The sequence below is a fragment of the Rhinolophus hipposideros genome, assembly GCF_964194185.1.
Source record: "Rhinolophus hipposideros genome assembly, chromosome: 17".
Taxonomy (NCBI): domain Eukaryota; kingdom Metazoa; phylum Chordata; class Mammalia; order Chiroptera; family Rhinolophidae; genus Rhinolophus; species Rhinolophus hipposideros.
The window spans coordinates 7,957,328-7,975,262 of NC_138063.1; the positions used below are offsets into that span (position 1 = coordinate 7,957,328).

Genomic DNA, 17,935 nt, shown 5'->3' on the forward strand with positions numbered 1-17,935 from the left:
TTTCTTTCAGTCTTTGCCTTGACTCCTGAGCAGAAAGACTGAATTGAAGCAGCCAAAAGGCACAGACACACCACGGAACAACTCTTCTCTTTTTGGTAACTTTTATGCCTACTTTAAATTGATCCTTTGTTTCATCAGCTAATCCCCGAGCAGAGGGCATGTCCTTGCCACTTGTAGAATTCTCTTACATAAGTTGAATTCCCTCCTTATCACCTCAAGCCAATAAGTACTTTATTTTCTTTTTGCTTGTTGTTAGGAAAAGGGGGAAAAAAAGATAATCAGCTCATGCTGTTTGCTGGTGCTGAGTGCATTTTAATCCCAGACTATGCGCGGACATCAGAGTGACCTTATGATATTCTGCACAAAAGGCTCAGTGTTCATAGCTTTACTCAGAGAACCCAAAATAGCACTCAGTAAGCAGTGACATACTGAGTGTTGTGGTTCTGAGAGCAGAAGCGTCTGTGACTGAGAGGCATGTGGCTCCTGGAGGTCTGAGGAGAAGCCGGTGAAGCAAAATAGGAACACTCTCTCCTACTATCTACCGTCCCTCAGGTGTTTAGTGCAAATTTTGAATTTCAGAACTAGAACTTGAAGATACACAGGTAAGAATGTGAGAATCAGGCATATGTTAAATTAGATAAACGATCTTTTAATGAATAGAGGGCCAACAAGTACTTGAGGAGCTCTTTGCTAGTTCATAAGGACAAAAAAAATCCTAAAAGTTTTATAGCGATGACATGTATATTGAATTTTTCTAAAACAAATATTAGTGAGAACAAATCGCCATCTCTACAATTCAGGTTGAGGAAAAAAAAGTTGCTCATAACTAGACATTTAAAATGTTAAGTTTCTTGGGAGGACTGTATCACTACTGCACCTTTTTCTTTCTCCAGAATTTTGTTTTTTGATTTACTATGCATTTACTTCGGTATTATCAGATGCTAGGAACAATAAAGTAATCAACCTTAAAGATATGAGAAAATTGTTTATTTATAGGGTAAATATTTTCATATAACAAATAACTTATTTTTTAGAAAATGATATACAGTATGGAGCTTTCCGCATATATGGATAAAACTAAATGTTTCTTTGAGGGACAAACTATTATCAAAGCTGATATATAATTACTTTATTTTCTACCTCTTTTTTCTATCAAATTTTCTATCAATATTCAAAAATTCTTCAAACAAAAATGTTTAATTAAGGATGTTATAATAATAACACTAATAAAAGTAAATTATTGAACATGTTATGAACACAAACACATTCATATTCAAACATGTACACACATGAATTTACAATATATTATATCTATTACATGTAATAAAAAGGCTAGTTCATCAACTATGAAAGACATAAAAGTGTAGGTTAAGAAAATGCAAAATGTGAAAGACATTTAATATTGTTTCAATTTAAAATCATTACAAATAATTTAGGTTACTAATTTTGATGAAATATTTCAATGTAATTTTGCCATACTAATTTAGTAAATCTGTAATAACCATATAAAAAATGCATACACATGAAGATGTGAACAAAAATATCTAAATTGATGGTAAATGTTTTCTTTAGATTATATAAATTTATACTCTGCTCTATTAATGCATTTTTTGAATTAATATATCTATAGAGAAGACATTATTTATATAGACATTTGCAAATTTAGTAATGTATATTTTGAATGTATTTGCAATGGCAAATAATAAAATAATATACACCCATATAATATTTTTTATTAAAAATTCTAAGTACTTTAGATGTTTAAGTGTGATAAGTATGCAAATATACATGCTTAAAAAATTTTATTTGAAAAAGCTGAAAGGGATTAAGAAGCACAAACTTTCACAAACAACATAAGTCACAAGGATGTAATGTACAGCATAGAGAATATAGTCAATAATTATAGTAAGTTATTAATATAATATGTCAACTATAATTTTACAAGTAAATTGAAAAAAGATTAAATAAATAAAATATTAAATTTCAATCTAATGTGAATATTTCTGATTCCCAAATTTTGCAACTAATAAAAGTATTTTGAAAAATGAATAAATATCACAGAATTAAGTCTAGAATTATTCCATTTTAAAAATAAACAACTTATGAAATCTAGAAATTGTCAGTTCTCTGTATCTTTAAATGTGTTTCCTACTTTACTGAGTCTTTAACAATGGCTGAAATGTATCGGTTTATTATTTAAATTATATCTGCATTTTATAGTCTCAATTTAAGTCATTTACTTGTGCCTTAATGAAATATTGATACTTTTCACTCTGTCTCTCTCTCTCTCAGACACACACACACACACACACACACACACACACACACACACACACACATCCACGCACAATTTGTAAGTCTTAAAACATATATTATCTATTTATATTCTTTGTTTTGTTTTGCTTTCCCCTTTGGAATGTTTCCAAAGTACTTATCTCCAGGGTATATCTTTTTTATTAATTCAATTAAATCTCTGTAAATTGAAGATGCTTTTAAATGCTGTGCACAAATGCATTCTTAAGAATTAATATTATTTTAGAAATTTGTCATAATATATCTACATATAATTTGATAATGGCATACTATAATTATTTATAAGTGGATATTGAATTTTTTGCCACTCTTGGTCTTAACTTGTATCACTTAAATATTATGTTATATTTCAAGTACTTAACATGTTATTGAGCAGTAATACAATAATAATACATTTGTTTTTGTATAGTTTATAAGGACCTATTGTTTTTTCCACATATCTTTCTTTAGATTGCTGCTGACAGCTCACAGATTTGAGAAATGATTTACTTTTACCAAAGTGACCTGAAAGATGTTTGACACATTTTTTAAAAAATCAAAACCGTTAGTTTGTTACCAACTCACATCAAGACTCATTGAGAAAATCCAGCTGAAATCTAAAGCCTGACTTTTCACAACTTCGAACAAATCAATTTCTTTTTCAAATGATGCGTGCCCTCTTGTAGACTCTGATATGATCCAATAAGAGAATTCTTAATTCACTTTCAAAACTGCTCTAGATTTAGTAAAACAAATGTTTTGTCAGAAATTTGTTGACTTAGTTAATGACATTCAGAATCATCAAAGAATGTCTTAATATTAATTAAATCAAAGTGTATCAGTTTTTATAGACTCTGCTTTGGCATGCAAAGTCAAACAAAAACAAACCCACAGAGGCAGACAACTAGTTGTGGGTTACCAGAGAGGGAGAGGGGCGGGAGGTGGACAAAACAGGCCACGGGGCTCCACTGTATGGTGATGGATGAAAAACCCCACTTATGGTTTAGAGCACAAAGTAGTGTATACAGATGTTGCATGAGAATGCTGCACACCTCAAACTTACATAATGTTATAACCCAACCTTACTCAATAAAATCAAAATTAGAAATGTTGTTTAGGACAGTGACTTAGCAACATGTTGGATCAGTACATCCACACTTTTTCTGTGCATTCTAAGAACTTACATGGTAAATGAACTTTGATAATTGGCAGGGTAGTATATTAAAGTGGAAATAATTTTGGCACATCAGTTATGGCTTAAAATAACCTAGGTAATTTTCTGTAAGTGCAAAATTTAGAACTGTCATTCCTATGGAAATGAGCAAATTATGCATAAATCATAGGAAAGAGAAACACCACCATTTTTCTGACTTTAAGTTGGGTTATAGCTAAATTGTATCCAAGAGTTTGCCATCTATTTTATTCTTAAAAATCTCTGGTGGAGATTTTGATAAAGAGATGGTAGAACCAAATTCAGAGACTAACATGAAATGATACTAGAACATTAAAATACATAGAAAATAATATAGACACATCTTTTTTAAAATTTTTAATGGTATTGTTATTTGTCATTAAGCACATTTTTCTTGATGGTGCTTGAAATTGCTCTTGAATTAGTAAAGCAAAATATAACCCATTTCCCATAGGGTTAGACAAAACACAAAGAGGTCATAACATCACTTTTCAATTGAGCATAAATCCCCTCCTTCTAAATAAGATGTTTTTTCTTAGGGGTTGTATGAGATATTGGTTTCTCTTTGCTTATTTATTTTCTCTCTTTCATCAAATGTCTATAGAATATGCCAGTTCTATACGTATTACACAATTTGATTAAAAATGTATTGGTTATTAAGAAATAAGCAAATGCCTTTGCATAAACACATACATGCATACACATATTTGTGTCTATATATTTTGTCTATTGACAAATTACAAATTTATATAAATTCTCATTTGATAATTTTATGAAAACACAAATTATTTGTTAAAATGCTGTGCCATTTTATCACACGTGTATTTAATGAAGTCATTTATATGAAATTTAATGTAAACTATTTTAAAAATATGAAGTAATATTGTTATTGTGTGTGTGTTTAAACTAATGTTTAAAACACACAGCTGTTAACTCATGAGTTCAATTTTTGTGAGATTATGTAAAATTGTATTATAAAGGTACCACTGAGCCTTTGTTTTATAGGGAAAACAAGAATAAGCAGAACATGTTTAAGGCTATACAAGTAGATGTATGTTAGTTAAATTTACAAATCTCAGTAAGATATTAATTAACTGATTTCTGCATATTATAGGGGAAAAATGGTGTTAGGGTTGCTAGATTTAAAAAAACAAAATGTTATGTGAGGAATTACTTCATATAAGGACATCATTCCTTTCTACAGAATATAGTAACTCTCCCTATCCTTCAACAAATTGAAGTTGTTCATAGTTCATATAACTAAAATTTTTAAGAAAAAAGAGACATATTTATTTGCTCAATAATTCATTCATTCATGCATCCAGATTATACTGAATACTGCTACATTTAAGCACTTAAAAAAAAGCATATTTACCTTCTCTGGTATCAATTACAAAGGAATCAAAAACTTATAGGAGATATCCTATCACTCTTAAAATCCATTGTGTATTTCAAGTTAAATATATGCATGATAGCATTCCTTCCTTCAATTTGTATGTATTTTTAACCCACCTTGTCTCTTGGACATATGCCTTTACTGTTTTCTAGATTTAAAAACATACCTGTTTTAATTTTTTTCTATATGCATTTTATTTGGAATTTTAATGATACTCAAATTTCTTAATTTGGGAATTATAGTATAGGAATTTATTTACTATATAAGCATGCCATTCATCTTAAAGGGATTTAAAGTGTTCATATATTTGTGCACTTACTATACTTTATTCAGACTATTAGACCTGCTACTAATACGTTATGCTATGTGAATGTAGACTCATCGTCAGTGTAGATCTCTCTTTGTATTTACTGTTCCTAACTGCCTTTCATCTTTATAATCACATATAAAATAAAACACTTTTAATTTCCTCTAAAAAATTAACATCTGCTTTTCTTATTTTTAAATATTTACTGCTATTATTGTTAATTAATGTCACAAACTAAATACAGCTAATAAAAAATTATTTGTTGCCTGCCACCTCATGGGAATGCTTCTTGGACTAATGTCAGTACATCTATCCATCTCTCTGTCTGTCTGTCTATCTATCTATCTATCTATCTATCTAGTACAAGTCGAAAATAATATAATAATAATAATACCTCTACTAATTACCCAAGAAAGAAAACCGATAAGCTGTGCACCTCAAGGGAAAAAAAAATCTAAAATTGGTTATTTTGCAGAAAATGTATTTTCCTCATATCTAACAAATCTTGATTTAAAAGTTGTACATTATAACTCTAAAGATGTGAAGATTTTTTTCAAGTTTTAGTTTTTTTAAATGGCATACCCAAAATTGATTTTAATATTTCATCTATTGTGGGTATTCATGTAAATTATGCTGGTATTAAATGCTTAAGGAATGCCTCTGAATCTGTATGCTCCAGACACATGGTGAAATCACACAAAAAATACAACTCAAGATAAAAAATTGTGCGCGTTTACTTTAAACATAGTGAAGAAATGGCAGAAGAATTCTTTTGCTACCTAAAATTGAGGATAAAAATATCCTTAAAAAAAACAAAAAATAGTTGAACTAGAGAAACCAAGACTTGACATGTACACAAGAAGGACTTAGCTGAATTTCCCAGGCTGTGGAGATTTGTAGCCTATTTAAGTACCCTTAATGTCTTACCTTGGAAGTGGCTTAACTTGGGCTGCTGTCTGATCATGTTTTTGAAATTAATATGCAAATGTACCTGTCCCTGGGCTCAGCATATTTCTTCCTTACTCTGACCCTATTCACCTTCTCATATTCTTTCAGGTTAGGCATTTTTATCTCTTCTATTAGTTTGACAAGTCTTTATTCCAGCTATTATCTGTAGCTGGCCTCTGTGACTCCCTTTCTCTCATTAGTTTATATAAGCTCACTTTGATCTTCTTTCTTTTCTCTTTAAATGGAGGTTAATAATTAATAGCTCATTGAGTTACAAGAAAGATTAACATGAGAATATGTGAAGTACCTACTTTGGTGCCAGGTGTATAGTTAGTGATTTTAATAGGGTGTGTAGCCAACGACATGCTACAACTATTTACTCAGAGTCACTGAAAGTGCAGCGCTCAGCTCCACACAGTCACTCAGTGACCCAAGCTTGATTGAGGCTCCACCATCTCATAACTACAGCCTCTGGCTGCCAAAGAAGGGAGAGATAAAACAAAAGAATTATTCAACTCTAAAGTGATAGACTCTTACTTATAATTCATTAGCAAAACTAGTTATGCAAGTCTGCCCAAATATAAAAGCAGTGTTGATAAACAATAGTATGTCTACCACAGTTACAAAAATACAGTATTTTATTTTTTTATTATTTTTTTAATTATCTTTCTTTATATCCTAGTTTCATTCATGTATGCTTACTAATCACCCAAAGTTTAGGGATAGCTTATGAAATCATACAGAATTTAAGCCAAGCTTTCCTTAGAGCATTAGGGTGGAAAGGTATAATTGTGATAACAATTACAGATCTCTCTGAGTTTGGAATGACAAAAATGACCACTTAGAATCTTTGCCTATAATTTTTACAGGTATCTTAACCTCAGTGTTTCTAAACCTACCTTTGATATTCCCTACGCAGGCAATCTCACTTGAAATCCAATTGGTCATATAGTTTTGTGAATTCTGTTTCCATGTTATTCACTGAGTTTCTTACTTGCATTACCCTTTCTGGGGGCCATGATTAGCTGAGTGTTGGGGTGCATTTGCACTTTCAAGTGGATGATAAACTGTCATGGATCCAGGATCATAGATGGTAGAAATGGAATGACAATTCCAACATCCTGAAATCACAGGCGCTTTTAAGCACAGATTAGAAGATCCAGATCATTTCACTGAAAACCAACACTGTTTTGCAACTAATGATTAAAATAAAAATAAATATAAATGAAATATAAAGGTAGACATTGAGATGGGAAATAAGATAATAGGTGATATGGATTCCCTAAGATATTTCAGCTGAAACGGTTCAAATACCTAACATTTTTCCATTATTAATACCTTCGCTTCTCTGTTTTAGTTAAGATTTTAAATCGATTCACACAAGAAAAAGTACCTTTTTTGAAATAAATATTGAGGCAGTATCTATAACATTAAAAAAAGGAAAGACTTCTAGGTATAGTGTATAACTTGCCACTAAACATCCATGTTCCTGCTCTATAAGGAATTATAAAGAAGCTTATGGAATAATAAAGAGGGATTGTTAAAAGACATTTGCAGGCCTTCATTTTTTTATTTTTTATTTTGCTTTATAAATAATCCCTCAAATTAAAATAAAAGAAGAATCTCTAACTACTTTTTCTGTAATAATATTACCATTTACAGTCCCAAGAACCACATTCTACTATTTCTTTCACACTGAATTTGCTTTCTTCAGACCCTGATGTAAGAAGCTAGACATGCGTTTTTAAATTGATGAAGATAAATCTTTTATAGTATGTTTAAGTAACATTTTAGAAACCATGAATTTAAGAGTTTTCCTTTTTCTTTTTAAGCATTGGAACTTTCTGACCATCACAAAGTATAAATCTTTTGAAATATTAGTTTGGTCAGCCCACTCAATTGTTTTCTAAAGATGGAGACATTATATTAATTGCCATCTGTTTTTCTTTATGAGAAACTGGCTTAGTTGAACTTCTTTCAGCTTCCACAAGCTTTCCAGAATACATTATATTTTTATAAGTTCTCGCAGATGGAATAATTATCTTTATGTAACCAAGAAAAGGTCATAGAAGACAATTTCTAATTAGATCCAGTTACAAATGGTATAAGTGCATAGATTATAATATTTTCATCCCTTAAGTCATAATTAGTCGTCTTTGAAAACATAATTGTTCTGAGTCACCCTGGGATCATTTTCATCCTATCTATGCCCATGCACTATCACATATTGTTTCAAGCATGACAAAGTTTATTTTTCATAGCCACTTAGCCATGCTTGGTGGGGGCGGTGGGGAAGACATCCAAATCATTTGAAAATACATGTAGAACACAACATATTTTACGCTGTTTTTGCAAGAGTCATCTATAAAGTTTTATATATGTGTGTATAGTTTGCAGAAATAGCAGGAGCTGAATATTTCAAAATTTAGAAATAAATTATTAGGTCTCCACCACCCACTTACAGGTTGCTATTCTTACGTAGCTAGTTTAAAACACATAACAATATGTGTCAGTCGGTATTCTGTCTGCATCGACTCATTTAATCCAGATAACAACCCTTTGGGATAGGCACTACTGTTATCCTCCTTTTTCACATGAGCTGGCTGAGGCCCCCAGAGGTTAAGCCTTGTGTCCAAAGTCATGCAGACAGTGTGGGTAGCCGGCCCTTCTCGTCATTCAGCCATCTTTGCTCCCTGGGTGGCTCTTCAGTCTACCAAGCTGACTTTAGAATATTCAGCCCAACATATTTGGGAGAATAACCCCAGAATCTTCATTCACTGTGGTGCTAAATGACCTTTATTTATGTAAAATAGTTTTATAATTCACTACAAAATTATGTCTGTATATGTATGAACTGAATAAATAGTAAAACGTAGAAATACACAGGAGGGAAATTTTAAACTATTTATAATCAATTCAAAGATGTTTTCTGTTTGCATATGAGGGCATGATCTTCCATACCTTCTTCTCTGCAGTCATCTACATTTTTTTTCCTTAAATGAATGGAATTCATTTCCATAATTTAAAGAATCCCATTCCTTAAATGAATGGAATCATTGTGTATGGTTTAATTTCTGGGGTTTTTTTCACCTAACAAAGTGCTATAGCCATATTTTCATATCTTTTGGTAACTTTACAGCACCACTCTTAATGGCTGAATAACATGTTATTAATAATAGCAATTTTGAAATTCTTTTTTATTCACTTGTTTCCTTGTCGACTGTGAGATCAGTTTTATGTATCTTCTCCAAAGGAATAGATTGAAGGTATTCAGAGGATTTTTAGTGTTTTTCAATTGTACAATGAAAATAAAAATATAGACAAATATACATGGGTTTAACTCCTTAAATAATGTAAGTGATAATAGAAGAACTTTTGGGATATTAGAAATAAAATATTGCTTTATTCGTCCATGTTACACATTTTTAGAAGAACATTAAGAGAAAAAGGGTTTTCAAAAAAGAAAGTATTTTCTATTCTTGATTGCAGTCACACAGGAAATTAAATGTAAGAAATAGCTTATGGACAGGTAATAGCTAAATTAAAATCAGATTACAAAACAGCAAAGAGATAATTAAGTTCTATACAGATTACTTGCATTAGCAACATATAACTAGGAGTATGATCCAAAAGGAGTTTTAGATGAATCCTCAGTCCAGAGCCATACAAAGACTTAACCTGAAATAATAAGGAGAAGTCATGTTTTGGTAGCTTGTGGAAGGGGGGAAAAAGTGGGATACAGGATTTTTAAAAAATGAGATTTTTGGCAGTGTGTATTTTGTCATCTGTAATCTGTATCTTCATTCTAGAATATTCTGCATGCTCAGGTTCAATCGATGTTTAGCAATCCGAGTATGGTGCTCATTTAAGGGACATTCCTCACTGCTTAAACATAAGCAAACAACATTCGCAGGCCTAGGAATGGGATAAACTTGTCACTCCAAATCTTAAGACACCACACCAATGATGAATGGAGAAGGCTGTGATGTCAGAGATAGCCCCAGAGGAACTATCCGGGTACTCTGACTTTACATTGCTTTATCTGCAGCACACAGCTTTTATTTGTGACAGTAAATATGTACAATATGCTTAATGATAGTTGATAAATGGGCCAAAGAAAGATCTTTTATATTCTAGGTATATGGAGAAAGTGTTGGCACACAGTTAATCATAATTTTTGGTCCAGAAATACTGTTCCCTTCTCACTTGTGTACGCCAGCTCTATCCACTCACATCCCTTTCCATATTTCCTATTAGCAGTTCTGAGAAAGCCATTCAAAAATCTTTATGGATAGTGTCACTCTATGAGGCTGCCAAGTTTCCTTTGATTTTTAAGAGATTACAAATAGGATTACGTTTCTATATTTATCTCGTCTACATTTCCCCAGCTTCAATTTTTATATTCCCCCTCACAACCACCAGATCCATCGTTCTGACTGCCTTTTTTTTTTTCCACCTCACAAATCTTTAGAATAAGAGAGCATTGTCCTAAAAGGGGAATAACAGAAAACGTTATATAATGTCTGGTTTCAGTTATAGGTCTTTATTCAATTTAAGTAAGGTGCCAGATGTCATGTATGATGTTAAATATCTATGCATTTTCTTTCTTCCATGCAGTTAAGCGAGGTATATATTATACACCCTATTCTCTTAATGTTATGTTTCCAATCCTACCTTTACTGATAAGTAACTATTTGGTACTGGGCAGGTTACTTAAATTTTCTTGCTATAAATTCCTTCATATGTGAATGTACTACATTAGATGAAATGTGCTTTTTAATGCTAAAATCAGATGATTCTACTTGAACATAATACATTGATGCTTATGAAAATAGTACAAATAAAATATTAATATAATTATTTTATTATGTAATATTATGTTAATACCAATGCCATTTTATTTTTATTCATTATATATTTTGAAATGTACTGTACAATACTTTTTATTTAATATATATTTATAACTATGCCTAGAACCGGCAGAGATTAAATCTTAATACACTAACATGAGACAGTATGAGCACGTTTTTTTTTTTTCCCCCATATTGAAATAATATGCAGTTTTCACCCAGGTGTTCACCTGATTGGAAAATATATCCAGGATTGCTGATGTAAGGTGAAGATATCACTGCTTGTTTCTCTGGAGAACATTTCAGAATACTAATTGATAGCATTTTTCCTTATTAGCTTGGACTCAGTCCTGTGTATTTCTCAGTCTGGCACTGCTGACAGCTGCCAACAGTCTTCAATCACAAATGGACCATTATTTGAAATGTTTTCTCTTCCCCTGAAACATATGACCATTATAGAAAATTCAGAATGTGGAAGAATATAAACAAAACCACAATATCTCATCATTCAGACATATTTACTGCGACCATTTCATTCTAGTGTTTTTATATAAAAAGCTTCAAATGAAAGGGTACTCATATCTGTTTTATTATAATTTATGATTATAAAATATTTCAACTTTTTAAAATTTAATTGTGAAATATTTCAATCACACACTTAACCAGAAAAATACAACATAGGGTAGAAAAATAACCTAGATGTAATGAGTATTATTGTTTGACATATATACTTTAACTTGTTTTAGAGGGAGAAAAATGTAACAGGTATTTCTAAACCTCAAACTTTAAACCATGTTTTCTCGTTGCTATCATGGTAATTATCATAGTTACCATGATAAATTTTGCATGCCATTTTTCGTTTCCTAGACTTATACACAAAAATCTATTTATGACAGTAGTCTCATCAGGTATCATCTTATAATTTTGAAGCACTTCTATAGTTGGTATCATATAGTACCCTCATTTGATATTTCTTATTTTCACATATTTTTTTCCAACTAATCTGATTTATATTTGCCTGCCAGTGGACAAATTTGAAAGTTTCTTCATGTATAAAGGAGTAGAAAATAGCTATTAGCTTATAGATTAAATATATTTATACTCCTGTGAGACCCCCCATCTCAATCAAGATGATGAACACAAGCATCATCCTGAAAAGGTCCCTCCTGACCCTGGCAGTCTTTCCTCGCTATTCCTTCCTCATCTGTATTCTCTTATAACTAATCTGTGTTCTGTCAACTGTGATGAGTTTATATTTTTTTGGAATGATTATATATAAGTGGAAACATACAGTATGAGTTATTTTTGTCAAGCTACTTTCGTTCAGCACAATTCTTTTGAGACGTTATTTTGCACATCAATAGTTCATTTTGATGTACAAGGTCGCTCGTCCACAGCAGTCTCTTGAATTAGTTATATCACTACCTGTAGGAAGTTGACTACCAGGTATTTTCATTTTCCACAGCTCACTATTTGTGTCATTATAATCATGAATCTTACTTCTATATATGTTCAATATCTTATAACACATTGTTATTAATGCATCAGTAGTAAATTACTTAAGAATATTAAAGAAACAGAAAGATAGCCTTTTATATGTATCTGTATATTTAATATTTCCATCTCATTTCATTACTTTATGTACATTTACACGCCCTTCATTGTGAATATTTATCTGAATTTATTAGTATGTTGTTGTATTGCCATCAGTCTTACGTTATTTCTGATGAACATTTATTGGACATTCTTTTTTTTAATAGTTTATTTATTTATTTATTTTTAATTTATTGGGGAGACAATTGTTAGTGAAATTACATAGATTTCAGGTGTACAATTCTGTATTACATCATCTATAAATGCCATTGTGTGTTCACCACCCAGAGTCAGTTCTCCTTCCATCACCATATATTTGATCCCCCTTACCCTCATCTCCCACCCCCCGCCCTCCTTACCCTCTGGTAACCACCAAACTATTGTCTGTGTCTATGAGTTTTTGTTTCTCATTTGTTTGTCTTGTTCTTTTGTTGTTTTTAGTTTATATACCACATATCAGTGAAAACATAGGGTTCTCTGCTTTTTCTGTCTGACTATTTCGCTTAGCATTATACTCTCAAGATCCATCCATGTTGTCACAAATGTTCCTATATCACCTTTTCTTATTTATTGTGTACTTTTTTTCTGGGGAGATTTTAACATTTTCTGTTTACATTTTATTTTTAGTAATTTTATAATAAATCCTTAGTTTTTTGTGTGTTCTGCTTAGTGTTTGTTGAGAGTATTTTTGGGTGTGATTTGGTTTTGCAAAACTGAAAAACCATTGGCCATTGTTATTATTTTTTTAACCCAATTTTTTTCTTCTTTCGTTTTGGGAATCCAATTGTACTTTTATTATGCCACTTGAGATGGGTCCACAGTTAATGAAATTATCTTTATTTTTAAAATTATTTTTGCTTCTGTACTTTATCTCTGTACTTTAATTTGATTAATTTCTGTAAACAATTTTCAAAATCAATATATTTTCTTCTTTAGCATTCAATCTTTTGATAAAACTATCCTGTGATTTTGGTTTTTATTTCAGATATTAAATTTTCAATTATAGCAGTTTCATTCGGTTCTTTTGAATTTCTGTTTGTTGTTTTTCACCATGTGGTCACTGAAATAATCAACTTAGGCAATGACCTCGATAACTGGTAAAACTTAGAAAAAAAAAGAGGGTGACTAGGAAATTCAAAATAAATTATCCAACTGACAATATATGAATCTATTAATAAATCTTAGAAGAAAAAGAAAATTAATACTGAAAACAAAATGTGAAAAATACTAGGTATTTTATACATTCAGAAATCATGCAATAGGAATTACAGACGATCAGCTATGGAAATTTTTGACAAATATTTAAAACTCAACTAATTAAGTCTATTAATTTATAGAAAATAAAGAAACATATTAAATCACACTGTGGGATGCAGTTAGCAAAATCGATAATGTGGGAAATTGTATAGGATAAATGATGTCCAACACACAAATGGAAAGGAAAATTAGAATCATGAAACTTATGGACTAAATGAGACTTAAGGAATGTATCAACAAGCTACATTGTGTGGATATAGTTAAATCCTGAATCAAAGATATTTAATTTTTTTTTAATTTGAACACTATTGAAGATTTGATTATATTAAAGATTTATTCCTAATTTTCTTTTTTAATATTCACACTTGATTTTTAGAAGTTTGCATACACATAGACATATAGCATTTATGCCGAAGTGTGTGTATTTGTGTAATGAATGCTTTCAATAACATGACATTTGAAATGTGTTTTAATATCAGAAAGTGGGTATGTATATGGATGAAACAATGATGTCCAAGCTTTGATAATTTTGAAGTTGAGAAATGGTGCATAGATGTTCATGATACTATTTTCTCTATTTCTAGATATATGAAAATATCATAATATAAAGTTAACAAGAATGTTATTTGCCCAACGTTGCAGTATACTTGTCACTGTTAGTGAGATTAGCAGATTTATACAAAATATTTCTCATAAAGGAAACTGTGTTCCAAATGTTTTCATTATTCACTAGGTATCAAAATATATGTTTAACAATTTCTAAACAACAGACATTATTTTAATTTGAAGTATTCAACCTAAAGATGAAATTTCTCTTTAATTTTAATCTCAGCTGAATTTCTTCATAACCTTCATTAAGTAAACTTGCAACAAAAAATACAGGTGCTTGAAAGAACTACAGAGGGATGACACCCATTTACAACAATGTGTTCTTTTTTAATTACATGTTTGTAACACACTTCCTAATGAGTGCCAAAGACTTAAGAAAACAATCAGGGGGCATTCAAAAATATGTGAAGATTCAAAACAAGATCATATAGAAAACTCATCATAGGAACAGGACCTCTGAGTCTTTTCTGTTGATTATGTTGTTCAACTCGATTGTGGATCTCACAAAATTGTTTTTCTTCATGAGTCCCAAATAAAATGCAAAGCTATTCAATTAAATACTAAGTTTGAGATTGACCAGTCATTTCAGAGAATGTCGGTATGATCAGTCTCAGTTAAATGGAAAGCTTTAACTAGAAAACTCAGCAGTTTGAGTTGTTTGTTTTAATATTTAAATAATAGAAGATATCTTCCATCTGTCTTACATATTTTGACCCAGGCCCTATAATTTTGTATTTATTTTCTAAAAATGGCATCGTTTCTTTGTTAAGGTGAAAAACATTTCATTTCATATCTTGCATAGTATAATATGGTAAATATCTTGCATAGACTTTCTATTCACAGAGTGTTTTATAACATCAGTATAATTGATTAGTAAATTCCCCAGGTTTTAAGCTTAATTGCCATTTTGTTTATTTAATACTACATAAAACGATACTTTGGAAAATTGTATGAGAAAACATATTTCTATTGAAAAAGAGGAGAAATTGCACATTTGTCCCTCTGGCCTGACTGTTGTTTTAATGGGATAGTGTTTTTTTCTTTTTTTTTTTTTGTTTTGTTTTGTTTACTGAGATAAAATGGAAGAAGTAAGCAGTTTAAAAAAAAAAAAAAAAAAAAAAGGTCTGTCTCAATGTCAGCTGTCAATCAAGGAGATTGCCAGAGCAACTTTCCAACCTTCAGGCAGATTTGACTACTGCTTAAAATGGACAGTGTGCCTCAGCAGAAATTTATAATTATTCCATTCAAATATTGCTGAGCTACCAAATATAATTAACTAGCGTAATTGAAAGGTAAGTTAAATATATATTTTTGTTTCATGTTTTATGGATGCAAACGTCGTATTATTTCTTTAGCAATTAAGTGAGAAAATCTTGTTTTTAAAATGTAAAATGTTGTTGTATTTCTTGTCCTTTAGGCATATGAAAGATACTTAAGAGTCAAAAGGATTGTAGAGAAACATAAGATTTATTTTGCAACATACCGTTTCCTCTGAAGAGTATCAGCTGAAATCAAAAGAGCAGAATGAATTGTTGTTTATTGCTACCTTTTATGCTGGGAATCCCTCTCCTATGGCCTTGTCTTAGCACGACAGAAAACTCTAAAACGGAAGAAGTTAAGCACCCAGCGGGGTCTCATTGGAGAGTGAAGCGTGGCTGGATGTGGAACCACTTTTTTGTACCTGAGGAAATGAATAAGATTCCTTATCACATTGGCCAGGTACTGATTTTCTGAAAGTGTTACAGGAAATAACGTTGACAAACCTAAATGAGGAAGTTTTGGGCTTTGATGAGTTCTACATTTTCTCAGTAGAAGCATCAGAAAGGTTCAAATACCAGAGCAATTAATTGTATCAGATTTGCAAGCACCTAAAATATCCTCAAAAACTTAAGGAAGAGGGAAAGCTCTGATATCAAATTTCCCTTGAGCCGCACCTATAAAAATGCAGTGCTCCTGATGGATGTCTGGATATTTGATGGTGTTTTTTCTGGTGATGGATCAAAGCAACCACACTGAGCACAACCATGTTACCAACAGTATTTAGCCTGATTTTCTATTATGCTAAGTAGGTGTTGATTTACCCTTCATTATTTATTAATGAAGCAGACTAATACCAAATCCTTTTACAGTTAAGTAGCTTCAAGAGCCTCCATACTTCAGTTGATTAGTGAAACTGAAGTACAAAGAATATTTTCACTTTCTTATAATTATTATATATTAATTATATAATAATTATTTTCAGTTTCATTAGGGAGAAAGACAATTTCCTATTTATGGTTTTGGTCATTATTATTATTATTATTATTATTATTTGATTTTCTTTAAACAGAGGTAATTACGATGGCATGTCCTTTTCTGTAAAGCTTTTTCTCTAGACGAATGAAGTGAAGTAAGTTTAACCGCTCATTAACTGACACTAAAATTTAATTGGGCCCAAAGGGTGAAGCACTCAAAATTCATTAACCCTTTTTCTCTAGCCCTTTCAGGAGAGCTGCAGTATTAGCTTGATGTCCGGAGTCCATATGAGTTCATCTATCTTATCATCCAAATGTATATGAGAACAGTGAACCAAAGACTTACATTAGGATCGCAGAGTGTGTGTGTGTGTGTGTGTGTGTGTGTGTGTGTGTGTGTAGCATATGCCTGCTACAAATAATATTTCTCATCCCTTTTTGTTTTCTAAAATGAGCTGCAGGGAAGTCATAGGCAGAATGCCATGAGGTCCATAGCTCAGTGCTGCTACTTGAGTATTTCTTCCACATGCATGGTGGGCTTTACAGAGCACTGTATGCTCTTCCATCATTGAATGGGGTGACTTGCTAACATGGGCTGATGACGTTTCGTGAATAAGGCTCTGCAGAAAAGTGCATCGGTACAGTCAGCACAGAAACTTGCTCCTGGGCTGTCGCATTTTCTAGTTTTTGTTTTTCTGCTTTCTACACAAATCTGCTGTTTCCTCCCTTCACAAAGCAATTAATCGGTTTGCCTATTTTCTTCATTCTGTATAAATATCTTTGAAAATATTTGACTAGCTATTTTCACTGGAAACAATCTCATTAGGCTTAAATAACACACATAACTGGTTTAAAAGAGACTAATAATGAACATGAATGAATGAGCTATTACAAATGAATATTTAGGTGCTTATAATTAAATTGCAGGTAAAAAATTAAAGGTACCTGATGTGTCCAAGATAACTTTCTTTTTTATCTATTGGTTAAAAGAGTTTGAGTGTAGAGAGCACAGTTAAGTAAAAATTTAAAGTCATATTGATTTGCCGAATTCATAACTGCCTGAAAAATATTTTTGAATGAAAATATAGAAATTTTTTTAATACTAGAATTCATGAAATTGAAATGTGTTTAACTTAAGCATTCTGTGTTATTAAGAAGCAGATGTTCAAAAAATATTTTTTCCTTTTTTTATTGAAATCTGGATACTTAAAAAGACCGAGCTCACTGACCGATGAATATTACATTGTGAATTTTTTG

General features: G+C 31.2%; 1 protein-coding gene across 2 annotated transcripts in view; it reads left to right on the plus strand.

Moving 5' to 3' along the window:
- The first annotated feature begins 294 nt into the window (after positions 1–294).
- CDH19 (cadherin 19) overlaps positions 295–17,935 on the plus strand; it is a 58,791-nt gene continuing 41,150 nt past the window's right edge. The window contains exons 1-2 of one of the 2 annotated variants that reach the window (XM_081078415.1): positions 295–602; positions 15,862–16,163. In XM_081078415.1, the coding sequence (XP_080934541.1) occupies positions 15,969–16,163 (195 nt within the window). In that variant the 5' untranslated portion in view covers positions 295–602; positions 15,862–15,968. The remainder of the gene's footprint in view (positions 603–15,861; positions 16,164–17,935) is intronic. The other variant, XR_013995263.1, reaches the window with a different exon arrangement.